This window comes from Bubalus kerabau, chromosome 6, assembly GCF_029407905.1.
Source record: "Bubalus kerabau isolate K-KA32 ecotype Philippines breed swamp buffalo chromosome 6, PCC_UOA_SB_1v2, whole genome shotgun sequence".
Classification (NCBI taxonomy): Eukaryota; Metazoa; Chordata; class Mammalia; order Artiodactyla; family Bovidae; genus Bubalus; species Bubalus kerabau.
The window spans coordinates 31,748,915-31,776,550 of record NC_073629.1 but is presented as its reverse complement, the minus strand read 5'-3'; the positions used below and the strand labels follow the sequence as shown (position 1 = coordinate 31,776,550).

Sequence of the window (27,636 nt, the reverse complement as noted above, 5' to 3'; positions counted from 1 at the left end):
TTTATAGTCCTCATTGTATAGGTCTTTAATATCTTTTGTCAGTTTTATCACTATCTCATTGTTTTATGATTATTATAACTAGCATTGTTTTTAATGTTAATTTCTGATTGTTTACTGCTGTTACATAGACATGAAATTGATTTTGTATATTGATCCTTTATCCTGCAACCTTACTAATCTCATGTATTAGTTCTAATAGCTTTTTTATAAATTTCATTGGATTTTCTATAATCATGTTTGCAAATAAAGACAATTTTACTTCTTTTTTTCTAATCTGATTTCCATCTATTTATTGCCTTATTGTATTGGTTAGAACCTCCAGTACAAAGTTAAATAGAAGTAGTATGATATCTTTGTTTTGTTTCTGAACTTAGGGAGAAAACAGTCTTTCATCATTAAATATGCTAGCTGTAGGCTTTCATAGATGTTCTTTATCAAGTTGAGGAAATGTCCTTCTGTTTCTAGTTTGCTGAGACTTAGAATAGATTTTGTCATGTGCTTTCTCTGTATCTGTTTTTTGGTTTTTTCGTTGGTTGGTTTTTAGACTAAAAGCTCCAACATGTATTGTTTCATAGATGTTACTATTAGACCTTCATCCCATTTATTAAGCCATTTCAGATAACTTCAAGTTCATAAATTTACAATGAGGTTATAGAGCCCAGGTTTCCCTGATTCCTCAGTTGGTCAAGAATCCACCTGCAATGCAGGAGACCCCAGTTCAATTCCTGGGTTGGGAAGGTCTGCTGGAGAAGGGATAGACTACCCACTCCAGTATTCTTGGGTTTCCGTTGTGGCTCAGCTGGTAAAGAATCCACCTGCAATGTGGGAGACCTGGGTTCAATCCCTGAGTTGGGAAGATCCCCTGGAGAAGGAAAAGGCTACCCACTCCAGTATTCTGGCCTGGAGAATTCCATGGATTGTATAGTCCACGGGGTCGCAAGAGACAGACATGACTGGGCGACTTTAACTTTGACTGTAGAATGCAGCCAGGATGAGACAGAATGTATTCCAAGTTTGGAGGGGCTGCACAGTTCCTCAGTGGTGTCCCCTGTGGAGGCCTGTCCTCCACTGTTTGCTCCTGCACATCTGAATGTGGCCTTTCTCCGGCTGTGGCCATTTCATCTCCTGATTCTAGTGCTCTGCCACTTTGCTGTCTAGAAGACTGATCCAAGCTTCCTGGCCCCATCTCTTCTTAGGCCTCAAATACATACTGTGAGGTTCAGGAGAGCTGGCCAGTTTGAAGGCTAAGAACATTGGCTTGAAGGAGGAACTGCCATGCCAGCATATACTGTCCTTAATCATACTGCAGAAACTGCTTTCATTCTGGGGATGGTGAGTCCTAAAAGATGATGGCCAAGAAGCAGATGTTCTAAGGGAATTACTCTGAAAGTTTATTCCAAGAGAGAGCCATGTGGCCACCTGCTTTTTATCATATTTCTAATAGCTGCTCCATTTCCTCAAGTGCTGTTGTAAAATCATTTATTTGACTGTTACATAAGGTCTGGTGCTCTTTGAACTGGGCGTCTTCTTTCATCTTCAGCCTTACCTTTAAGACCTGCAACTCTTCCCATCTGTTTTCTGGCTGTTTCGTTAAAAAGCTTCAGCTTATCTTGCAAAGTTTCTAACAGCAATGTAGAGTCCATGTGATCCGTAGTGGCGAGCCTAGGTATGTCTGATACCAGGGTCTCACTGCCTGGGTTGAGGCCCTTGCCCTCTAAAACTGCTCAACAGTTGTTCTAAAACTTCTCCATTAGCTCCACCTTCTGGGTCAGGTCCTTCAGTTCTCCCTGAGTTTCAGTCAACTTCTGGTGCAGCTGTTTGTTGATGGCCTTTAAGAGCTGGTTCTTATTCTCGAGCTCTTCCTCTGATTTCAGTTTACTGAGTGATTTGTGGCTCTTGCTGATGTTCCTCCTGGTGGCAGTGTCTGTAGCTTTCATCTGCCCATCCTCGCGTCTTGGTCTGATGATTTTTCTAACATCATGCTCCGAACCTCTTGAACGAGGTCTGGAAGCATCAACTTCTTTGGACTTAACAGGCAATAGGCTCTTAGAAGTGTCTTGAGTTTGTGTGTATGTGGGCAGGCCACTACTTAACACAGAGGAGGGCTGCAAGGTGTATGCCATCTTAACCATGCTGGCATTGTAACAAGGTGGCATGGCTGGGGCCCAGGTACCTGCTGCTTCCACCCACAGGCCTCATCCGAGAACTACTTCCCTGGTGGCTCAGACGGTAAAGCGTCTGCCTACAGTGCGGGAGACCTGGGTTTGATCTCTGGGTCAGGAAGATCCTCTGGACAAGGAAATGGCAACCCACTCCAGTATTCTCGCCTGGAAAATCCCATGGATGGAGGAGCGTAGTAGGCTGCAGTCCATGGGGTCGCAAAGAGTCGGACATGACTGAGCGACTTCATTTCACATTTTTTTTTTCCATGTCCTTGCTGTTTCTGAAATATTGTCTGAAAAAGAATTTCATCCCCTTTCTTACTGACTTTCTCTTAACAAGTAGATTGATGTGGAGTAGCTTTTTTAGCTTTGTCTTATGGCTTTTCTGGGCTTTGCTGATAACTCAGTCGGTCAAGAATCCACCTGCAATGCAGGAGACCCTGGTTCGATTCCTGGGTCAGGAAGATCCGCTGGAGAAGGGATAGGCTACCCACTCTAGTATTCTTGGGCTTCCCTTGTGGCTCAGCTGGTAAAGAATCCACCTGCAATGTGGGAAACCTGGGTTCGATCCCTGGGTTAGGAAGATCCTTTGGAGAAGGGAAAGGCTACCCACTCCAGTATTCTGGCCTGGAGAATTCCATGGGGTTACAAAGAGTCAGACATGACTGAGCAACTTTCACATGGCATCTTAGAAACTAGAATTCTCTAACTTCAAATTTTGTGCAGTAGAGTTTAGTAATCAAATTATTTTCCCCAATAGCAAAAGTTAATTTTAATTTAAAAATCAAATCATTAACATTTGCAAAAGAAAAACAAACCAAAAAAAAAAGCCCTTTGCTACTTTAATGAACTGCTGTCCTTTAAAGCAACTTTTATCCTTTGACTTTAATAATTTTAATAGTTTATTGGTTTCTTATGATATTTTTATCAAACAGGAAAAAACAATATATACATTTTTTTACCTTCTGACAGAATATTATTACCTCTTTCCTAGGAGTAACAAAAGCAGTTTATCTATTTGAAAGAAATTTAATGATTATCTTTTTACATTAAATCATTTAAATTGCATTTTAATATGTCATATCACAGGAAATAGACATCAAAATGATACAAATGAACTTATTTACAAAATAGAAATATACTCATAGACATAGAAAACAAATTTATGCTTATCAAAGAGGAAGGAGGGAATGATAAATTGGGAATTGGGGATTATCAGATATACAATATTGTGTATGAAATAGATAAATAAAGAATAAACAAGGACCTAGTGTATAGCACTGGGAACTGTGTTCAGTATCTCATAATAACCTATCATGGAAAAGAATCTGAAAAAGCATATATATATATATATATATATATATATATATATATATTTGTCATTGTCTGATATCAACTGTTTGCTATTTTCTAAGAAAGAAGTAAAAAAAAGATATAGCTTTTTAATCACATATCATCATTTATATTACACATTGTGGCATTTAGGATGTTTAAGCATAATGGTACCAGAAAAATAAGCACATTTACCATGTAACTGACATCTTCCAGTGGGCTGTTTTTCTTACATCTTTGAGGAAAGAAAGGCGGAATTCAGTTTGTAAAATGCTACCTATTTAGAGAAGACACAGTTGTCTAGTAGTTGGGGAAAGCTTCAGAGAAGATTACAGCAGTGGGGAATTTCACTGCATTTTTCAGCCTGAAACTAAAACAAATAAAAAAGGGAAACAGCTTATTCCTGTTGTTTTTACTTCCTCTTATTGTGTCTTCCTTGCATGCGTTAGCCTTGTGATTTGTGATTAATCAGAGGTTATTTCTAGTTGTCCCCATAAGGAGAAGAGAAAGAAAGATGAAGAGGTTGCTTCTAAAGTTAAAGCCTGTGGTCCATCATTTAGTATTTCAGTTCAGCCAGTTTAGGAATAATTTGAAAGACAGACGGAAACTATCTTGTGTATTTGCTGAAAATCCTTATGGAAAAGAAGTATGTATAGACTCAAGCTGAGAATTTTATTATATAGGAAACTATTTCCTTAGAAAAGCACAGCAATAAATGTATTCCACAAAACCATTCTTGTGTGTGCACAAGGATGCTCATTGCAGTATTGTTTAATACAGTATTTGAAAAATATAGACAGCCTAAAATATCCATCAGTAAAAATACGGGTGCATAACTGATACATCCTCATTATGGAATATTATATAATCACATGTTTTTTAATGAGAAAGCAAAAGCTATGTATTTACTGTCTTCAAAAGCTCTTTAAGACACACTGAGTGAAAACAAGTTGCAGAACAGTTTCACAGAAAATAATATCTATGTAATTACACACACACACACCCTACACACACACACACACACCCCCTACACACACATGTACATGCTTGAAAAATGTCTGGAAGGATGTCTATCATACTAAGAACCTTCAGAAAAGAAAGAGAAATTGGGTTATATTTAGGAAGGACTTCAGCTTTATCTATTGAGTTAAAATTTTATGGGGAGAAGGCAATGGCAACCCACTCCAGTACTCTTGCCTGGAAAATCCCATGGACGGAAGAGCCTGGTAGGCTGCAGTCCATGGGGTCGATAAGAGTCAGACATGACTGAGCGACTTCACTTTCACTTTCCACTTTCATGCATTGGGGAAGGAAATGGCAACCCACTCCAGTGTTCTTGCCTGGAGAATCCCAGGGACGGGGGAGCCTGGTAGGCTGCAGTCCGAGGGGTCGCACAGAGTCGGACACGACTGAAGCGACACAGCAACAGCAACAACAGCAAAATGTGTTGTCTGTTCAACAAAAGACTGAATTCATTGGTAGACATGAGTACGAGATTATTATTTAATTCAGAAGTCTCTTGTTGATTTGAAACTTCATAAACAGAACTTCTCGTATAAGTGTACGTAATAAATTTTTGTACAGTTAAAGCATGCTTTTTCCTGTTTTTCTTTGCACTTTATCTTGCTGCACTGCATGCCAAATATCTATTGATAGACCCTAGAAAGTTCTTCAGAAATATTTGTCATCTGAGAAAATAAGTTAAGGCCCTTTAAGTTTAACTTGAATGTATTCAAGCCTCAAAAAATAGGTTGCCACTTATTAATTCATATTTTTGAGAAAAGAAATTTACCTATAGTAATATAGTTTGCCAACTAAAAATTGCCACTCGCCATCTGGTTCTGCAAGAATGAAGTCACTAGCCACTGCAGTCACTGACCTTCAACACATCCTGAAAGGAGTTCAGGGCAGAGATCAGGACTGAGGCACTCTGTGCCCTGGGAGAAACTGGCAAAACAGGACTTCAGGTAGATATTGTCAAGAGAAGGTTTTATGAGCCCAATTTCTTGCATCTTCTCATATGTAGAAAACCACTGAGATCATTAATGGAGACTTCTGCTCCTTATGACTAGCAGCAACCTCTGCCAAAATGTGAGCCTGATTGTGTTTTCCCATCGCCAGAATCATATATACAGGACCTTCCCTCTTACTCTTTGGGCACTCCCTCAGGGCTGTCTGGGAGGCTGTCTCCCAGTCTGCACCCAAGTAGAACTTAACTCACAACTTTCACACTGTGCATTTTTTTCAGCTGACAAGTTTCATAATTTCACTGTTGCTGATAATTTCCACTCAGTGACATTATTTACATCTCACCCCTGTACAAAGAAAGAACAATTTGTTCTTCAGACAGGAAATTATTGCTTTGTGTTTGTTTCCATATTTTTAGTCAAGGATACCAAATAATTAGGATATGCACCTTTGTTCACTGTGTATTCAACTAAAATATTTTAAAACCATACTGACATTTTACCTCCATATCCTCTCCTATCAAGTTGAGATCTGCATCCCCTAAGTGGTTAGTAATGGGAGTTTTGAGAGGATCAAGGAAGAGAGTACAGTACTTTTTTAAGGGTACAGCATTGCTTGTCTTTATTCATCTGTCTGGATATATTTACAAAAAATAATGTTTCCTACACTTTTCAACTAAGGACCCCTGTGGGCATCTATCTAAATTACACATGTCCTTTATCTTTTGGGATATATTTATTTATCCCCCATTTGGCTTTCACAAAATATTCATTATTCCTCCTTTAGTTACTTTCCAAATTGATAGCTCTGAGTTCTTTTCTGTTTAAAATCTTCCTTTCAGTCTCCTGTCCTTCCTCTCCCGACAGTATCTTTCATCCTAGAAATCATTAAAGGAAAAGAAAACTAAAACAAAGTCTTCCTAGATTTAGAATAGAACCAGTTTTTCTGTTCCTTATAGATTAAAATGGAGAAAGGGTCTAGGTTATCCCATTCTTGTCTTCAGTAACATTTAAAGTTTCCTAATGGTATCAACACTCTAAAATAAAAACAAAAAGGAAGGGCTTATGTATCTCCAAACAAAGATTTCCTGTTCTGATCCAGGCATACTCTAATCCCCTTCTGTGCACTTTTATCATGAAGATAAAAGTAGTCTTGGGTCAGAATCACTTGGAATTAATAGTTCAGTTCAGTTCAGTCGCTCAGTCGTGTCCGACTCTTTGCAACCCCATGAATCGCAGCACGCCAGGCCTCCCTGTCCATCACCAACTCCTGGAATTAACAGTAGCAGTGATCAACTTCCACATGCTTGGGTTCACCATATATTCAGTGCCTTACTGTAGTGATGAACATTACCAGTTCACATTTTATCATTAAACACCCCACAATGCACCAAGAGCCCACTTTTTACTTTTCATTCCTGGCTTCTTTACCCCTTTCCTCATCCTGTTCTTTAAAAAACAGTCCTTTTCTGACTGGAGTCCTAAGCCAGCTGGTTGAAACTGAGTAGTAACTAGCTACCTCCCTCCGCATAAGGCTTCAGTGACAACAGAAATTGCCACCTTCCTGTCCTCTGACTTGTGATACAGAGCTTGTTAGAATGCGTAATTAGCACTGTCCTTGCTTCTGTCTGCCTGCCCTGACATCTTGTTCTCGCTGAAGCATGGTTCGCAGACCATACTGGTCCCCTTTTTTCATTCCTCCCTGTCTCTGCACTCCCTTTGACCATCCTCTTACTCCTATTTACTTGATACACTTAATTGTGAACACTTCTCAGCCAAGCAAGAACCCCTTTCCCAAGGCCTTACATTTGTGCAGCTTGTTTCCTGTCATATTTCCCTGTAGTATCAGTCTGTGTTTTTAATTGAAGAATCTTGCTTCAAATCAGATTGATAGTTAAGACCTCTCCCACAGTTATACATCTTCAAATCCTTCCGCCTCAGAATCCCCCAACTAGAGAAAGAAGACACCCTTTCACAGTTTATTTATGAGCTCTTTTTTTAGTATTTTATCACTGAAGTTAGTTTCTACATTGTTAATACATAGTAAAAGAACCAGAGCACGTCTCTAATAAAGATGCTTTTAAAGTATCACACAGTTATAGTGTGCAGTCTGGGTGTCCTTATGTAATACTTTAGAGACAGTTTTTGGATAGTGTGACCTGCCCCCCAACCTCATGGTGTTTCCTGTGATTCATTAAATTGCTGATAGTCCCATTTATCTGCCAGAACCCACCCACTTCCAGGGTTGGCCTTTTCCTTCCTACTCCTTATGAGTGTAAGGTCTGAGTCTTAGAAAGTTCTGATCAAACAAATTGCACTTGGTGTTCCTTTAAACATTAATGGTATTGTTTAGAAAGCATTCAATAAGCAGAAACAGCTTGTTTATTTCTGCTGTCAGGCCTTCAACTTGTCTGGCAAATTTTAAGCTCTTGAAAGCAGGGGCTTAGTCAAATCTACATCCCCCTAACATCACCCACATCTCTTAGCATAAAAGTACCCAGCAAACATTAAGCATTCAGTGTAAGGATTCAAAGCATGTGCCTGTGAACCAACCATATGTCCAGAAAATTTTCTCAGATTTCTCCAATGCCATTTTTGATTGTCTAACCCTAGTAACACAGACTTTTTTTTCCCACATTTTGTATATTTGATATTAGGTGAAACTTCTCCTGCTTTGTAAGCTTTTATAACATTAATCAATTTAAAACAGTAATGCTGATTCCTTATCATTTCTTTTAGAATTTGCATATTTATTATAGCTTAAACTGCTTAAAATTATAGATTTAGGAGTTACACTTCTTACGTTCTTCTTTCCATTCTAGTGTTTTTCAGACTTTTTTGACAGGGACACCTAGTCAAAAATAGACTTTGCATCATGACCCAAGGGATATACCAACACACACACTTGCCCTCACACACACACCTCTATATTCTTATGCCAAAAGAAAAGTTTCTTGAAATAGTGCTCATAATGAATGTTCAGTGCTCTGCGATGTTTTCAGTTCTGTTCCAGTTCATTTTTAAGCTGCTGATCATGACCTACTAAATTGAAATTCATTCCTATGATGGACTGGGGAATATCTTTATGTGTATTACTCTTTCAGTTAACATACACAGTACTTACTGTGTTCCATTCACTATTCTTCTCCACTATTTACCTGGCTTTGTAGCCTTGGGAAAGTCGCATATTAATGGTCAGTTTCTTCTACAAAGTAGAGATACAGTGCTGTCTACTGCAGAGGAAGGCCGTTAGGGTGAGACGAGCTGTGTAAAGCTCTGAGCGCGCTGCTCGGCAGGTAATAAGCTCTCCAGTGTGAGCACCTCTCTTGTTTCTGCTGTTGTTATTGCTATTAAAATTACTTTGGTTTGAACTTCCCATGTTTCTGAAACACTATATATTATATACAACTTAATTTTCCCTTTAATTCTCGTTATATATATTTTTAAACTAGAGGTATATTTTAGCTCTAGTGAAATGCATCGATGTTAAGTGTTGAGTTCAGTAAGTTTTGACAAATTCCACTCCGTTTGACCTATACTCCTATCAAGACATAAACATTCTAATCACACCAAAAAGTTATTATATGCCCCTCCCTGGTCATTTGTCCTCCCTATACCCAGATGTAACCACTGTTCTGATTTTCTTCACTGTAGATTAGTTTTGCCATTAGAACAGTCACACAGAATGTGTTCTTTTTGTCTGGCACTTTTTTTTGTTTGATATAATGATTTTCAGGTTCGTTAGTATCATTGTATGTATTAGTAATTTGTTCCTTTTTAGTTCTGAATGGTATTTCTTTTTGGGGGTTGTTGGGGGTCTTTGTTGCCGCACATGGGTTGTGGGGGGAGAGGGGGCTGTTCATTGCAGAGCACGGGCTCTGAGCGCGTGGGCTGCAGTAGTTGAGCACACAGGCTCAGTAGTTGTGGTGCATGACTTAGTTGCTCTGCAGCCTGTGGGATCTTCCCAGACCAGGGATCAAACCCATGTCCCCTGCATTGCCAGGCAGGTTTTTATCCTCTGTGCCACAAGGGAGGTCCCTGAATAGTTTTCCATTGTATGAATGCATCACATTTTATTTTTTATCTATTCTACTAGTGATTGATATTTGTTTACAGTTTAGGGCTATTATGAATGAAGCTACTCTGGATAACTGTGTATATGTCTTTGTGAATATATGTTTTCATTTCTTTTAGACAAATACTTAGAAGTGGAATTGGAGGTAGGCATTTTCTAACTTTATGAGAAACTTTCAGGTTAATTTCCAAAATAATTATACCATTTATACTCCCACCAGCAATGTGTGAGTATTCTAGTTACTCCATACCTTTCCAGCATTTAATGTTGTTGGTCTTTAATTTTAGCCTTTCTAATGGCTGTATCAGAGAAGGCAATGGCACCCCACTCCAGTACTCTTGCCTGGGAAATCCCATGGACGGAGGAGCCTGGTGGGCTGCAGTCAATGGGGTCGCTAAGAGTCGGACACGACTGAGCGACTTCACTTTCACTTTTCACTTTCATACATTGGAGAAGGAAATGGCAACCCACTCCAGTGTTCTTGCCTGAAGAATCCCAGGGATGGGGGAGCCTGGTGGGCTGCCATCTCTGGTGTTGCACAGAGTCAGACTTAACTGAAGTGACTTAGCAGCAGCAATGGCTGTATGCTGCTGCTGCTGCTGCTAAGTCGCTTCAGTCATCTCCGACTCTGTGCGACCCCATAGACGGCAGCCCACCAGGCTCCTCCGTCTCTGGGATTCTCCAAGCAAGAATACTGGAGTGGGTTGCTATTTCCTTCTCCAGTGCATGAAAGTGAAGTCGCTCAGTGGTGTCTAACTCCTAGCGACCCCATGGACTGCAGCCTACCAGGCTCCTCCATCCATGGCATTTTCCAGGCAAGAGTACTGGAGTGGGTTGCCATGGCTGTATAGTACTATCTTATTGTTTTAATTTACATCTCCCTGATCACTAATGAGTTGAGCATGTTTTCGTGTGCTTTTTGCCCATTTATATTTTATTTTTAGGTCTGTAATCCATTCCTGCTTTGTATGGTATTAGGTAGGTGTTGACTCTCATTATATTTTAAGAGATATATGGTTCCCTAAATAAAAGAGATTAAGCTCTAATACAGCATTAAAAATTATACTTTCAAATCCTTAATTTATATTTAGACCGTTAATTTGTTCAGGTCTTATAGAATTCCTTACACATTTTCTTCCCCACTTGAAAAAGTTGTTTCTGTAGACCCAGTCCAGAATGTGTATGTAACTTGTTTCAATCATATACATAGTCTATAATAATAAAACAGAACAAAGACAAAAAACTCAACACACTTATTTCAATTTCGTTAGTTTCTCAGGACTCTCTGGAATTTGAATGTTGAAGCAGCTACATTATTCTGTTTACCCATATTCTTATTCTATCAATAAGTAGTCTACTAGCTAGAAGTATTATATTTGTAGTTATTTGTACTAAACTTACCATTTTTAGTCTTCAAAAGAATTTATTACACTGGAGTCAGATAATAATATGATCCTCTGAACTTATGTAAATAATTGCTTTTGTAAATATCTGTGGATGCTTTTGTAAATATCTTCCAAGGAGAATCTTTTTTTTTTTACCAGCATGATGAACGTTTTATTAAAAAGACAAGGGGAATCTTTGAAGCTCGTTCTACTTCAAAGACAGTTTGCTAAATATATAGATCAGTGTTACCTTAAGTGATTATACTCAATAAATTCTAGATTTTCAGTTCAGTTGCTCAGTCATGTCCGACTCTTTGCAACCCCATGAACTGCAGCATGCCAGGCCTCCCTGTCCATCACCAGCTCCCGGAGTTTACCCAAACTCATGTCCATTGAGTTGGCGATGCCATCCAACCATCTCATCCTCTGTCTTCCCCTTCTCCTGCCCTCAATCTTACCCAGCATCAGGGTCTTTTCAGCCCTTTTCATCAGGTGGCCAAAGTATTGGAGTCTCAGCTTCAACATCAGTCCTTCCAATGAACACCCAGGACTTATCTCCTTTAGGATGGACTGGTTGGATCTCCTTGCAGCCCAAGGGACTCTCAAGAGTCTTCTCCAACACCACAGTTCAAAAGCATCAATTCTTCTGTGCTCAGCTTTCTTTATAGTCCAACTCTCACATCCATACATGACCACTGGAAAAACCACAGCCTTGACTAGATGGACCTTTGTTGACAAAGTAATGTCTCTGCTTTTGAATATGCTGTCTAGGTTGGTCATAACTTTTCTTCCAAGGAGTAAGCGTCTTTTAATTTCATGGCTGCAATCACCATCTGCAGTGATTTTGGAGCCCCAAAAAATAAAGTCAGCCACTGTTTCCCCATCTATTTCCCATGCAGAGATGGGACCAGAGGCCATGATCTTCGTTTTCTGAATGTTGAGCTTTAAGCCAACCTTTCACTCTCCTCTTTCACTTTCATCAAGAGGCTCTTTAGTTCTTCCTCACTTTCTGCCATAAGGGTGGTGTTATCTGCATATCTGAGGTTATTGATATTTCTCCTGGCAATCTTGATTCCAGCTTGTGCTTCTTCCAGCCCAGCATGTCTCATGATGTACTCTGCATATAAGTTAAATAAGCAAGGTGACAATATACAGCCTTGACGTACTCCTTTTCCTATTTGGAACTAGTCTAGATTTTGCTAACAGCAAAAAAAAAAATATTGACCTCACTAAAATGATGAGAGTACAGAGAGGCTAAGACATCAAGAAAGAGGCTAGAAAATAAACATCTATTATATGCTTTAGGCCTAAGGCAAAATATAGAATGTAGGAAGAGAGATGTATGATAAGTGCTTTTTCCTTCAAATAACTTAAAATCTAGCGAGGGTGAAATAAAAAGACAGGAAAGTGAGAAATGTTTATAACAATGCAAGAGATAAATACCAATTGACCACATTATATAATATGTCAAATACTAGTTCAAGATTGATTGCTAAGTAAATAGAATGTTATTGATTATCCAGGTTCCTGATATATTTTTAGTGATGTGTTACTTCTGAGTTATCTGGGATTGGTAAATTTTGTTTTGCTTTTAATGAAGATTTCCTAGCCTGATCCAGTTTTACAGAATCGTAAGTCTGTGGAGTTGAGTTTAAGTCATTGACTCTAAAATAAAGGAAAATCTGTATTCTAAACTTAGCTATTGAAAAAATTAATTCATATTTATTGTACTTACTTTGTGTCAAGTACAAGAGGAAGCATTTTTACATTATTCATTTAATTTTTATAACTATAGGTATATTGTTACCCTCATTCTACAGAAGAGGGATCTGAGGCACAGAGAAGTTAAGGTCGTTGCTAAAGGTAACACAGAAAGTAATAGTGACAGGACTCTAGAGCCCAAAAGTATTAAAGAAAACAAACACATAGAAATCCAGATTTGAGAAGACAGCATTTATAGTTAAGTGGAAGGAGTATTCGGTTTTCGATAATACATTAGAAATTTTTTTAAGTGATGAAAATTTTCTCCTTGTTCCCATGATAAATCTTGTGCCATATTCTAAATATTAAAGCATAATTCCAATGAGGTTAAATCCTTTTTTATCAATATTGTCCAACAGTAAAATCCAGTTTTCCTTCAGAAAGTAGAAAGGAACTTCCAGAACAAAGGGTATACTTATAATATCATTATCGTCTTTATCCAGAACGGTTGCTTTATTTCCAGTTGCTCAGACAGCTCTTTATAGTTTATTAGGGATTCCAGATTATAAATGATTTAAGATTAATAGAATCAAACTGTGTGTGAAAAGAATTCTTTTTTACATGCTTTTGGTAACATTAACAAAAACCATTGTGGAATCATCTTGTTTGTCTTTCTGATCCTTAGCACAGATAGTTAAAGGCATAACGTATATATTGCTGATTACTTTTATAAGTATCACTTCAGAATTGGTGGTAAATGGCAAAGATGCATATCCTAATACAGTTATGGTATCAACCTGAGTCTTGAAAATAAAACCTTCTATTTGAATATAAGCCCTCAATTAAATAAATGGGCCATAATTCTTCCACCTTTACGTTTGGGACCACTTCTTATGTTGGTGATTATTATCCAAAGAATAAAGAGATTGATTTCGTATTTTAAGATTGAAATATATATAATTTGTAGTATTATTTATGTACTATTAACTATTATTTATGTACATATATACATATTATACATAAATAATTATGTAGCATAATAAATTATTATAGAGAGAAGGTAACTTCTTCATATTTCTTTTTGTAGTTTATCATAGCAAAGCTGAAATTTTTGAAAAGCAAGCATGGCATATCCAAGGATATTATGTGGTTTTATTTTAAGTTTTCAGTAGTGGCATGTTTCATTCAGCCTATAACAGTAAAAATAAATGAGTAATAGATGACTAGTATGATTTGTCTGCTGTAGTAATATCCTCTGGAGAAGGCAATGGCACCCCACTCCCGTACTCTTGCCTGGAAAATCCCATGGACGGAGGAGCCTGAAGGGCTGCAGTCCATGGGGTTGCTGAGGGTCGGACACAACTGAGCGACTTCGCTTTCACTTTTCACTTTCATGCATTGGATAAAGAAATGGCAACCCACTCCAGTGCTCTTGCCTGGAGAATCCCAGGGATGGGGGAGCCTGGTGGGCTGCCATCTATGGGGTCGCACAGAGTCGGACACGGCTGAATCGACTTAGAAGCAGCAGCAGCAGCAGTAATATCCTCTATTATTGAATCTGTCTGATCAGCCAATTACTTTATTGTTATCTGGAATTAAAGATCATTGTGTTTTCTGACAATGTAGGAATTTGTGTTCAGTTAAAATACATTTTCACTTTAGTGAAAGTGAAAATAATGAAATTGCAAGCAGTTGACTGGTTTTAGCAGCACTCCTGATGTCTTCCCCCTAAAAATGAAATCCAGATCATTTTAAAGTTCTTATAAAATATCTGAGATATCATTAAAATATTAAGCTCAGCCTTGACAGTTTTTAGAATAGGTATTTAAGTCTAAATTTTGACCTGAAATGTGAATGGTAGTGGTAGCATGTCTAGTCATTCACCTTGATAGCCAGATTTGAAGATGGCCCTCAATGAATGATCCCACTCCTGATAGTCACACCATTATGTAGTCCCCACTGGCCACATTTACCAGGGTTGGTCTGTGTGATTGCTAGAACACATCAGAAATGCTGGTGAGTCACTTCTGAGATGAGGTTATAAGACAGGGGGACTTCATCTTGATGTGCCTGTGTCTATCTGTCTCTGGCTCTCTCACATCACTTGCTTTGTGGGAAGCCAGCACATGCTTGGAGACAAGGCCTAACCCAGCAACCCACCTTGGAAGTGGATCCTACTTGTGCCTTCAGATGCCTGCAGTCCTGGCCAACAGCTTGACTGCAACCTCATGAGACACCAAGCCAGAACCACCCAGCTCAGCCTTCAAGCCCTCCAAGATTCCTGACCCTCAGAAACTGTATGAGATTAAAAACGGTCCACTAAACATTTAAATTGGGGGTAATTTGTTAAATAGGAATAAATAACCATGTAAAGTGAAGTGAAGTCGCTCAGTCATGTCTGACTCTGCAGCTCTATGGACTGTACCCTGCCAGGCTTCTCCATCCATGGGATTTTTCAGGATGAATGCCGGAGTGGGTTGCCATTTCCTTCTCCAGGGATCGATCCCAGGTCTCCCGCAATGCAGGCAGACTCGTTACCATTCTGAGCCACCAAGGAAGCCCAAATAACCATACAAGGAGATCAGCCCTGGGTGTTCTTTGGAAGGAATGATGCTAAAGCTGAAACTCCAGTACTTTGGCCACCTCATGCGAAGAGTTGACTCACTGGAAAAGACTCTGATGCTGGGAGGGATTGGGGGCAGGAGGAGAAGGGGACGACAGAGGATGAGATGGCTGGATGGCATCACTGACTCGATGGACGTGAGTCTGGGTGAATTCCGGGAGTTGGTGATGGACAGGGAGGCCTGGCGTGCTGCGATTCATGAGGTTGCAAAGAGTTGGACACGACTGAGCGACTGAACTGAACTGAACTGACTTCCACTAAAGCTCTTCTTTCATTTATTAAATCTTAACATCTGTTTTTGTTTATTTTTGTTGTTATTATTTAGGTTGTTAAGTGTGTAACCCATCTAATTCACCTGACTGATGCATTAAGTTGGTTGAAAAATACTATATTCCATCTCATTTTCCAATCCACTGTTTGGTATAAGAAATACAGAATTCACTTTTCCCGTATTCGGGCCCTTATTAGAATATACTTAAGAGAATTGTTTCACGATAAGGAACCTTTTTTTGATTATTTCACAGATTCTTTTCACTTATATTGAAGCTAACAATTTTATATAACTTGTAATTACTATGCAAGTGATTATGGAATTACAGTGAAGTACTTCAAGAGAAAACAGACAGCTTGACAACTATTCTCAGAGAAGTCTGAGATCTCACCACAGAAGCTCCACATCCATTACTTGTAACTCTGTGATGCTTATTAATTCTACAGGATAATAACGGTGTGGGTTTTAAAAAGTCATATTTTTAAGGGTGAGTTAACTATGTACTCAAACCTGAGAGGAGCTTCTCAGCAGATCTGATATCAATCTTGAATTGTACTCCTAGCTCTGCTCTCCCATACCACTTTCTCCATGGTGTTCTGAAAAGGAAAAGGTCATAAAAATATTCAGGTTCACTTTTTCCTTTTTGCCCTACTAAACCAATTTCAGTACCAAGAATCGTTTCTTTTCCATAGCTAATCTTACAGAAATAGTAATCATGAATAAAAGATGTGACAGAAAAGTGGGATTTCAACTCCTTAAAGAGTTTTTTCTCTCTCTTGCTTCCTTTGTCTGTTTTGCTAAATAAGGATTTGCCATAGGAGTTAATAGCTACAGATAGATACTTCCATTGAATCCTGGGTTATCAGTCTCATGTTTTTATACCTGAACTTAAAGAAACAGACGTTCTTCATGAAAACATTGATGAGTTATATTTGTTTGACATTAATGCTCTTATATACGTAATTAAAATTGGCTTTTTTGTCTACTCTTGCCATGATTTTTTAAAAATAATAGGACTTCCCTGGCCAGTCCAGTGGTTAAGACTCCCAACTCCCAATGCAGGGGGCGTGGGTTCAATCCCTGGTCAGGGAACTAAGATCCAGCATGCTGCAAGGTGCAACCAAAATGATGATGATGATGATGATAAATATTCAGTTTTGGAATTGGTCTTGTCTTTCTCCATCCTAAATAGACTTGATGTTGAAATTTTTGAAATTTTACTGAGAATTTTCTTTTTAATTTGAACCTCAAAATACAATTCTGTCTTTTAATTTACATGCTCACGTGCACACATACATACTTGTAATAAGATTAGGGGGTTAGTTAACAGTAACTTACAGCAACAAATGGATTTCAGATTTCTAGTATACAGATATTATCCAAATACTCCAATAACATCACTGCTTAAGATGGTTGAAGTCAAACCAGAAGTAAAACCCAGGGCTTCTAACTCTGCTTTGAGCATTTGCAAACCAATACCGACACAAATTTGTATCACAAGGCTAATTCCTGAGTTCTGAACTTTGACAGTCTCTAATGAAGAAGGAGGCTTACATGTTCAGCACTGAAACCTGTTTCTGTGTCAAAGAAACCCATGTTTGCTTTATTTTCTTGAGGGTTTTTGCTCTGTTTTTTAAGCATGGTAATTGAATTGTGTATTTTGCTTTTCAAATGGGTTCCCATTTGTGGGTAGTGGTAGTAAAAATATATATATAGCTCCTGATAAAGTAATTTTTTAAATTGAGAAATGACAGTAGTTTTTGTAACTAGATTTCATTTGAAAGCTTATACAGTACTTTGCTGTGACTTTTATGGAAGTTTCCTCAACCCTCTATGAACAATTTATTTTTTTTTTTTTTTGTAAAATGTCTTAGGAAACATTTAAATATCTGTTTATGTGATTGTTAATGTCCTTTGTTCACCTGCACGTAATATATGATGCTCAAATGAAATAGTACTTCATATTTTTCCTAGCAGAGACGAGAGGGTAGCCTAAATCTCCTTCGACTGCCTTCCTGATCATTTGACCTGACTTGGTGCCCAGGCCCAAAGCCCTAGGCCAGACTCCAAGCACCATTCCACATTCCCTGCTCAAGCTCCACAAGCCTTGAAGGGGACAGAATGGAGATGAAAGATAGCAGCTGAACGGAGGCTGGAAGAGGGGGTAGAGGGATTCTGTCTGCACCCCTAGTGCTGAGAGCCTCCACCCTCTTGACCTATCAGCAGTCGAGTGAAGTTTTATGTGGAGAAATCACAACCAGTCCTTGATTATAATGTAGAATTATTTTTAGCATCCTTTACTTATCTATGGCCACCTTGTTAGGTCTCTAAATCTGTAAACTCATAAAGATATTATGTTTACCATATTTTAGAAATGCAAATGCCATAACTCAGCAAGGAAAGATAAGATATACCCGTTGGTAATATAAGCATTCATAAGCTGAGGCAGTAAGCATGGCAGTTCAGGTCACAGACTTTAGAGCCAGGCTGCCTGGGTTTAAATCCCAATTCTGACAGCTTGCTAGCCGAGTGACCTGAAGCTAGTCACTTGACCTCTGCGTAGTAATTTACTCATCTGCAAAATGGAAATGATAGCACTACTTTAAAAGTCAAAGTAAAACTTAAGTAAGGTAATCTGAATCTAAACACTTGGATCAGCGTCTAACATGTAATTAGCACTGTATAAGTATTTGTTCTCGTTAGTATGCTGTGTCCCTATTCTGATGCTGTATCTATACTTAGATGGCCCATCTGATTTGTAGTCCACAGGTTACTTCATACCAACACCACCACCTTTGATGTCTAACTGCTAGCAAATCCCCTCTTCAGTAATATTTGAAAGTAAAATGCTTATTTTTCCTTCTTTCCCAGGCCCAACACAGAGATACTTTCATTGAAGAACGCTATGGAAAATACAACATCAGTGATCCTTTAATGGCACTCCAGAGAGACTTTGAAACCCTAAAAGAGAAGAATGATGGCGAGAAGCAGCCAGTGTGCACGAACCCGCTCTCAATTCTTAAGGTGGTGATGAAACAGTGCAAGAACATGCAGGAGCGCATGCTGTCGCAGCTGGCTGCTGCTGAGAGCCGGCACCGCAAGGTGGGTGACCGGCTGACACGAGCCCGCAGGCTCCTGTGACAGCTTTCTAAATAGTGCCTGATACTTTTCTGTCAGCTGCCAGGTCTCATGGTAGTTCTACTGGGAGGTCTCACAGGTGTCCAAAAAAAATAAATTAGCTTACCTAGGAGCCAGGAGATAGAAAATGCAGGTTATTCCAAATGTTAAATTTAGGGAGTATGTCAGACACATTATTTTAGATGACATTCCTTCTTGATATGACACTCCAAAACACTTGGTATGTTTTTCAACTCTTGATCACCCAAACTTTGGCAACAAACTGGGGCTTGACCAAGCCTTGTAGCTGAACAGAGTGTTCTCTATTTGCTTACTTAAGTGATAAATAAAAAGATTAATAGGTATTTGGGTATTTGGGGAATGCTGTATCAGAGAGAGAGAGAATTTACCTGACTGTAAACATACAAGCCAATAGATTATTTTTATTTATTTTTGGTTTTGAGTTTCATTGCATTTTACCTCTCATGAAACCATCAACAGTCCCCAGGTTGTTTACCTTAAAGCTGTTCTCTATTAGGAATGTGTTTGTGTGTGTGTCTGTCTGTCTGTCTCCAGGTCTTACAGCATCTAAGATAGGACCTGTGCTTTGCTCTACCTCATCTCATTGGAATTCTTCTAGTGCTTGTGATTTCACTCCCCAACTTGTCATTTATAGCTCACATTTGGCCTGGAAAAGATGCTTGGCTAGAATATGCATTTTTAAGAACTGTTGGTTTAGATTTATATCAACAAGGTGGGGGGACATTAGTGCATTTAGTAGGAAGTGTTTTATTCAGAAAAAATTGGGTTAGCAGCTGCAATTTGATAGATCTTCGTTTACTTTATGGTTACCTGCTTTAGAGAGCCATCTGCTTAAAGTGCATCTGACAAAGTGCTTAAGGTCTTAGGTCTTGCCCACAATTTTTCTTTCCCTTCACAGAGTCCAAACAAAAAGCCAGAATGGGAGTTCTTAACCACGAATAGGTCTCAGATGTTCCATGACCCCCCAGAAAATACAATGAATGCCAAAATTTATGCATTTTATAGAAAATGAATTTTGTTTTCCTATCCTTATTAGAATTCTCAGAGTTCTCCAAGACCCAGAAAAGTTTAACTTCTGGTTTAGACTGAAGTAATCTGAAGACATTTATGCTCCAATTTAAAAGATGTCAATGAGTTAGGGTTAGTTGCCTAAATTTGGGGGCTTTTACATAATATTATAAGAAAATCTACACAACATCTTTATTTAATAGGCCAGCCTGTTTTCCACTTCATACATAAAGTAACTGAGTGGCACTAAAGGGCTGGCTGGCTATCATGCCTGTTGAAATAGTGTTGGGATAATCTATGGTCCTAGGTGACTGGGGAGAAGAAGAGTTAAAAAGTTCAAGATTTCCTAATACTATATTTCAGTGTAAGATAGCATTAAATGTTTTAAATCTCTGCCTATCTATTCTTAAGTGTTTTATCAAAGTAGAACATTGACTTCATTAGACATCACATAGTAGCTAGAGGCTTATAATTAGCGTGCATATAGTCCCAGTTTTCCTGAGAGAATTCCAGTTTAAGCCTGGTGCCTTGGCAGAGTTGTTAACAATACCTACTTTGGCTCTTAGACATATTAGTGATTTAAACAGTGAATTACATGGTTACTCTGCTTATTATGAAAAGTAGGGTTCCCTAGTCTACCTCTTCCCATTCCCTCTCCTCCTCAATATTAGAGACAACCACTTTTCTTTTAATGTTTTATTTTGTTAGCTAACTTCCATATATTTTTTCCATATTTCTAACTAATATATTGCTCTTTCACTTTATCAATTTTAGACACTTATATTTACTTCCTTTTATTATAGATGTGGATTTTGTTAGCACCCCACTTCCCTTTCTTCTTCACCCTGCCATCTTCCCAAAATAAAAATAATCCCCTTTCCTCAGCTTTATTCTCTGTCATATCTGTTATTACCAAATCTGGAGGCTGTCACATTCTGTCTCTTCAGAGTATAAACATCTGGTATATTCCTGGGCAGTAGATGCCTGGCTGGGCATTCTGTGTACAGGAATCAGGTTGAAGGGACAGATAACTCTTGAAAATACATACCTGGAACTAGTTCCCTTGTCTTCCATCCTGCACCTTACCTCTTCTCTGCAGTATCTGCCACCTGCAGATACACCTATGTCTTTGGGGTACTACAGGGCAAAACAGCTTCCTCCCTCATACCAAGTAGCTACCATCCCTCCAGCCTCTTTCTTCAGAATATTAAAAATTTGTCTGCCAAAGTCTCTCTTTTTAGGGTTGTTTTTTTTCTTTTCATCCCATTTCTGTAATTTTAGAAGCCTCTGTGGAGAGAAGCCAAAATCTTTTTTTAACCAGAAGGAAATACACCAGAATGTTTTCATTTTTGTATTTAAAGAGGAGTCCCAGAAAGTCTTCTTTCCCATTCATAACAGTTGTTAGTGAAGACAAACAATGAGAAACGGCCATGGGGATGACAGTGCGCTGACGTCGGGAGGTCCGGGCCAACCCGCCTCTGAATCATGAGCAGAAGCTACGAAGAAATCCAGAATTATTGGAATATTACGCAGTTGCAGGCAGGATTATGTGGGGAAGTGCCCCTTTAAACCCGTACTCTTCCTTAAAGTTGGGCTTAATTGCTTGGCACCAGGGTAAGTGGTATGGGTTAATTAAAAGGCCTTATGAAAAATCTCCACTTCAGATCGCAATAATTAAGCCTTCTCGTATGCAGGATGAAGTCTAGAGAATCTTTGTACTTCTTATCTAACTGTATACAAGATGTATATATTAATTAAGCAAGGCACAGTTAGGATGTCACCTATTTGAAATGTTTAATTTCAGGCTTCACTCTGGTACCTCCAGTGATTTGAGCATCACAGGGAAAGCCTCAGCTTTCAGCTTTCCATGAATCTGCCTTACTTCACCTGTCCCCTAATCCCAACAAACTTATTAATTCTCTGAAACCTTTTCAGTCCCTACAGCTAATGAGTTCTTTTCTGTTTACATGCCACTTTGTGTGAGGTAAAGTACATATTGTATTTTTTCTAGAACATATCTTTCACCCTTCTAGACAGTGTGCTCTTTGATGGCCCTGACTAGGATTTACTTACTTATTTATCTATGAAATGTGATCTTGGATGCTTAGACAGGCACTTACTGTTAAATTGTATTCTAAGTGTGACTCCCTATATTTGGAAATGATTTTTTTTAATTCCTTAAAGGTAATCTTAGACCTTGAAGAAGAAAGGCAAAGGCATGCACAGGACACAGCTGAAGGCGATGATGTCACCTACATGCTGGAGAAGGAGCGAGAGCGGCTGACTCAACAGGTAATTAAGGTGGAAGGGCTCAGAGCAGCATTTGCCTAAAGTAGCATTTCCGGAAGATTATTCTGCAGGGTATAAATTGGTGTTACTCAAAAAAAAAAGGGCTTTGTGGTCAGATAACTCTGGGGATTACTGTATTAAACAAAGTTAAAGAGGCTTCCCTGATGACTCAGATGGTAAAGAACCTGCCTGCTGTGCAGGAGACCTGGGTTTGATCCCAGGTGTTCACGTTTGATCCAGTGTTCGTGCCTGGAGAATCCCATGCACAGGCTACAATCCATGGAGTCATAAAGAGTCAGACATGACTGAGCGACTAACACACAAAGAGGTTTCTAACTTCCAATTGTTTAGACTTTGTAGTATGCCAAAGCATGCTGTGAGTCTTCAAGATTAATACAGGGTAATCTGTGTTTAGCAAATCTATGTTTTCATAAAATCTGTTAACATAGATCATTCACTATGGACCATCGTTCCATAGAGCACACTTTGGGCAACACTAACTTTGAACTCTCAAAACTTTTTTTGACTTAGGACTCCTAGTAAAAAATACATTTTACATCACAAATACATACACATATATACATATGCTTGAAACAAAAATCTCATGAAATCATACATAACCCTTACTACTTATAATACACATTAATATTTTCACTTCTGTTTCATTTGTTCAAATTCTTAATGGCTCACTAAATGGTTTCCCGATCCATTCATGGGTCTCAGAGTTTGAAAAACACTGACTAATAGGGTTCCTTGCACCCTTTCCCTCTCATTTTGTTCTTTAAGTAGGGTTGGGATGATGATTAAAGCCAATGGCATTTGTGTAGAAGAATGATTCATATGCAGCTACTTATGTTTGTTTGTTTTTAAGACCAGAAAGAATTATTACTGAAGCTTTAAAGGTTTTGTTTTCATCAGCATTCATCACAAAATCCAGTTTATGTGGCTTTCTGCTTTCTGTTTTGATTGGTTCTAATCCTCTGAACTTTCCATAGACCTAGAACACAATGACAATTCAGATTCCCACTAATAACCCTGAGACAGTAAGAACTAGAAGTGCCTCCTAAATCATCAAAGCAAGATTAAGTCGTCATGTGTACATTTTTATGTTAGGTGTTGTAATACTTAAGAAATATTTAATGTAAGCACATGGCATGTAACAGTTGTCAGCGTCTCTTTGTTTCCTTACTCTAATCCAGATGTGTGGTGGCATTCTTTTGCAGTTGGAATTTGAAAAGTCTCAAGTGAAAAAGTTTGAAAAAGAGCAGAAGAAGCTCTCCAGTCAGCTGGAAGAGGAGCGCTCCCGCCACAAGCAGCTGTCCTCCATGCTGGTCCGTGAGTGCAAGAAGGCCACCAGCAAGGCCGCGGAGGAGGGCCAGAAGGCGGGAGAGCTGAGCCTGAAACTGGAGAAGGAGAAGAGCCGAGTGAGCAAGCTGGAGGAAGAGCTGGCCGCCGAGAGGAAGCGGGGCTTGCAGACGGAGGCCCAGGTGGAGAAGCAGCTATCTGAGTTTGACATCGAAAGGGAACAACTGAGAGCAAAGCTGAACCGAGAAGAGAACCGGACCAGAACTCTGAAAGAAGAAATGGAGAGTTTGAAGAAGGTGGTGAAGAATCTGGAGGCTTTGCACCAGCAAAGTGGCCCCAGCGAGCAAGTGAAGAAACCAGTAACCGTGTCTAAAGGCACGGTAACTGAGCCACCCGTGCTAGTGTCTGTATTTTGCCAAACAGAGAGTTTTCAGGCAGAGAAAACACATGGGAGCAGCACAGCCAGGGTGACAACCAGCGAGCTGCCTGGCCCCACCACTGCCACTTACTCTTATGCAAAAACCAATGGACATTTTGACCCAGAAATGCAGACTACCAAGGAGTTGATTGCAGGCAGCAATGTAGAAAACCAAGTGCCTCCACGAGAGAAGCCTGTGGAACTGACCCAAGAAAAAGCAGTGGAGAACGGCGGGTGTCCTGTGGGAATAGAGACACCAGGCCCAGCGCCTAGTCATCTGCCTTCCAGCGGGAACTCACCATCTCCCAGCAGCACTGCCTCTTCCTCTCTCACTTCCTCTCCTTGCTCGTCACCAGTACTAACTAAGCGCTTATTGGGGTCATCAGCTAGCAGCCCTGGCTACCAGTCATCCTACCAAGTAGGGATCAACCAGCGGTTCCATGCAGCTCGGCACAAATTTCAGTCCCAAGCAGATCAGGACCAACAAGCCAGTGGGCTGCAGAGCCCTCCATCCAGAGATCTGTCTCCCACCCTCATAGACAACTCTGCTGCCAAGCAGCTGGCCCGAAACACGGTCACTCAGGTGCTCTCCAGATTCACTAACCAACAAGGACCAATAAAGCCCGTGTCTCCTAACAGCTCTCCCTTTGGCACAGACTACCGAAATCTGGCCAGCACTGCCAATGCGAGAGGTGACACCAACCATTCACCTACTCCAGGAAAAGGGTCCAGTCCTCTGAGCCCTCTGTCTCCAGGGATCAAGTCCCCTACCATCCCCAGAGCTGAGAGAGGAAACCCTCCACCCATCCCACCCAAAAAGCCTGGCCTCACTCCCTCTCCATCCACTACCACGCCCCTGACCAAAACTCACTCCCAGGCATCCTCTTTGACCACTGCAGAAGACCTTGGCAGCAGCTGCTCTTCTAATGCTGTTGTCGCCAACGGCAAGGATGTTGAGATACTTTTGCCTACCAGCAGCTAGTGCCTAGGAGGGAGTCTCTGCGTTTGACATTCCATCAGATTTCGTCCAGGAGCTCAAGAGTCAAACCATTGAGTCAGATCATGTTATTTATTTTGATCTTAGCTGAAACCATCTTATAATACATTTCGTGTGTTTCACCTTTTTGTATTTTATAAGTAGAAACTAAGTAGTTAGGAATTTTATGATTCCCATCTTTGTGCTAAAGCTAGAAGGGCACCTCAGAGACACCTAAGCTTCACAGTCACCATCACGTTATGATGCAGAAGCTAACTGAGTACCAGGTGGTGATTTGCTGTCTGTCTGGGGACTCAAATCACTGAACACTCATTTTGAATTATGCAGAAGTGGTTTATGCAGATTTTTTTATTCCAGATGAACATGTTTTAAAAGTGCCTGAAATTAGACTGCCATATGAATGCGATTCTGCAGCAGAAGCACAGAATGGATCATTTAACTGCAAAAAAAAAAACAAAAAAAAAATGAGATCCTCTGTGAATTCTGAATGTTAAAAACCAACACTACTTTTAATCCTCTTTTACTGTTTTAATACAAGCTTTGTGTTCAGAAATAAGGCTGCATACGTAGAAGGCGAATGCTAAAGGTGAATGATAACTCACCACAAAGTGAGCTTTGTAGAGCCCTTGAAAAACCCTCCTGAACATTAAGCAGTTGGGGTGCTGATTTTCTTGTACTTTGAAAAAATTTCATCACTCCCAGTTTCCTGCATAAGTTCTTGAATAGAATGAAATCACATCTCCTTCAAAAATGTCTTCAGGCATCTACTGTTGTGTAAGGAACTTCTGATTCCAATTGCTATTACTTGAATAGGAAATGGTTACTCCTTCTGGATAAAAGTTTTGCAACAGAATGAGATCTTTATTCTGTAATCAAAAAGCAATAACTTAAAGTTCACCGTCTTTGTAATATTATAAGTCAGAATTATACAGATTTTAGCAAATTGTTCTACACATATTCTCCAAGCTGCCAGCACTTGGTGTCCATATCTGTGGAGCCAAATTAACTTTTACCTAAATGAAAGTATACATATATCTGTATAGATACACACCCCTTTACGTGTTTAACATACACACTTAAACACATAAATATTAGTGTGATTGTATCTTTGGAGTTTGCAATATAGTGTAAAGGATGAGTAGAAATGCATGTTAAGATTACCTACCAAAGCAACTAGATGTAGCTGGGACCCAATCAAAGAAAGAATCTTGTCCATGGGGAGGGGGAAATTTCACATGAAATCAGGTCTTCAGCATCATGAAGACAAGGCCAAACCAACCCAGTGTCACAAAGCTCAACTGGTCATATAAATGAGAAAAACAAGTCAGTCACTCACTCAAATGACATATAACAGCTGGGAGCAGTGAGAGCCCTAGCAAAGTGAAGTGCCCATGCCCCGCTGAAAAGGGCACCTCCTGTGCCACTTCAGCTGCTTATTGCTATGCAAGAATGCTAGACCAGGGTTACCAGCTCCTAAGATTTTTATGAAATCCAAATTTTAATGAGAAACATTCTCATTTTTAAATATCAAGAACTGATCAAAATATTTTAAAATACTGCTAAACATTTCTGCAGCTGGATTTAGCTCACAAGCTGCCAAGCTGCAGCCTCTTTAATTCTAGAAACTTCTGTCATTTTCCATCACAGTGAGTTTGTGTGGACAGAAGCCTCCAAACTTTCCAATTTGTTGGCTAGCACAACCGACAAACTCCCTAGAGTATAATGACTGTCCACCTCAGACATGGTGGTTACCTGATTTTGTGTCCACAAGGATGGAGAGATCTCACATACATTCTTCTAGTCAACACTTATTCCAGCAGCCAGGGCGTCCCTGGTGGCTCAGTTGGTAAAGAATCTGCCTGCAATGCGGGAGACCTGGGTTCAATCCCTGGGTTGGGAAGATCCCCTGGAGGAGGGCATGGCAACCCACTCCAGTATTTTTGTCTGGAGAATCCCCTTGGACAGAAGTGCCTGGCGGGCTACAGTCCATGGGGTCACAAAGAGTCGGACTCGACTGAGTGACTAAGAACACAGCACGACCTCCTGCTATGATTTAAACCTATTTCCTCATAACCCAATATGAGTTGATGGGAGAAAAGCAGGTGATGGAAATCAAGATAAATCACTCCGAAGTACACTGGTGTCTGCACAGCTTATGGTTTGACTAAAGCCAATGCATCAGAAAAAAAATGAAAATACTGTTAATGCCCTAGCATGTCTACCAAATGATAAAGAGGTTATCTTAAACTTCCCAGAGCAATCGTGCATTAAATTTTATTCCCGTGCATTGTCACACGAACTGGAACTTTCCTAAACAGGAGAGGGGGCTATAATCCCAGAGTATTGTTACCTCTCTTGCTTTAAATGGTAATCTTACAAGTTGCATTGTGCTCTTCTTTTGTTTTGGCATAGATATATATATAGAGAGAGATACTATAAGGAAGTTTATTTCTTAGAAAGTGCACTGAATAATGTATTACTTTTACAGTGTAATATGGGGGTGGGGAAGTGCAAAAGAAATGTGTATTTTTGCTAGTTGCCTATCTTCTGAGATAAACAAGCACAATACTGCAATGGATCAAATAATCCAGTTAGGTATTAGAGATTAGGATTTAAGTTTGCCGTAGACTGTGTGTGTGCTAAGTGAAAGTTCCATGATCCACAATTCTGGTCTTAACCCATGTTGCGAGAGCTGTTCCTGGTCAACAGATCATAGTGACGTGAAGCACACAGCACAAGCACTAACTAGTTACTAACATCTGTAAAACCAAATGTACCGTGCAGAAGTCTTCATCCATTTTTATAGCAGACGACATTAAAACAACTTAAATCATACTGTCTGGGCAAAAAGTAGTCTTGTTTGTACCAAGTGAAGAATGTTGCACAACAGGGCCCATTTTGTTGGGGAAGGAGCAGATTGGTAAAAAGGGACCACTGGCTCCTG

General features: G+C 39.6%; 2 protein-coding genes and 1 pseudogene across 5 annotated transcripts in view; 1 reads left to right on the top strand and 2 right to left on the bottom strand.

Moving 5' to 3' along the window:
- Positions 1–27,525, top strand: part of CTTNBP2NL (CTTNBP2 N-terminal like) — a 50,872-nt gene extending 23,347 nt beyond the window's left edge. For all 4 annotated transcript variants that reach the window (XM_055584724.1, XM_055584723.1, XM_055584726.1 and 1 more), the window contains 3 exons: positions 18,388–18,618; positions 21,868–21,975; positions 23,196–27,525. In XM_055584724.1, coding sequence (XP_055440699.1) covers positions 18,388–18,618; positions 21,868–21,975; positions 23,196–24,677 — 1,821 coding nt within the window. In that variant the 3' untranslated portion in view covers positions 24,678–27,525. The remainder of the gene's footprint in view (positions 1–18,387; positions 18,619–21,867; positions 21,976–23,195) is intronic.
- LOC129655815 (small kinetochore-associated protein-like) lies at positions 1,430–7,124 on the bottom strand (annotated as a pseudogene).
- Positions 14,184–27,636, bottom strand: part of ST7L (suppression of tumorigenicity 7 like) — a 143,742-nt gene continuing 130,289 nt past the window's right edge. Inside the window, exons 15-16 of the mRNA XM_055584729.1 lie at positions 16,027–16,112; positions 14,184–14,350 (exon numbers count right to left, since the gene is read on the bottom strand). Of these exons, the coding sequence (XP_055440704.1) occupies positions 16,056–16,112 (57 nt within the window). The 3' untranslated portion in view covers positions 14,184–14,350; positions 16,027–16,055. The remainder of the gene's footprint in view (positions 14,351–16,026; positions 16,113–27,636) is intronic.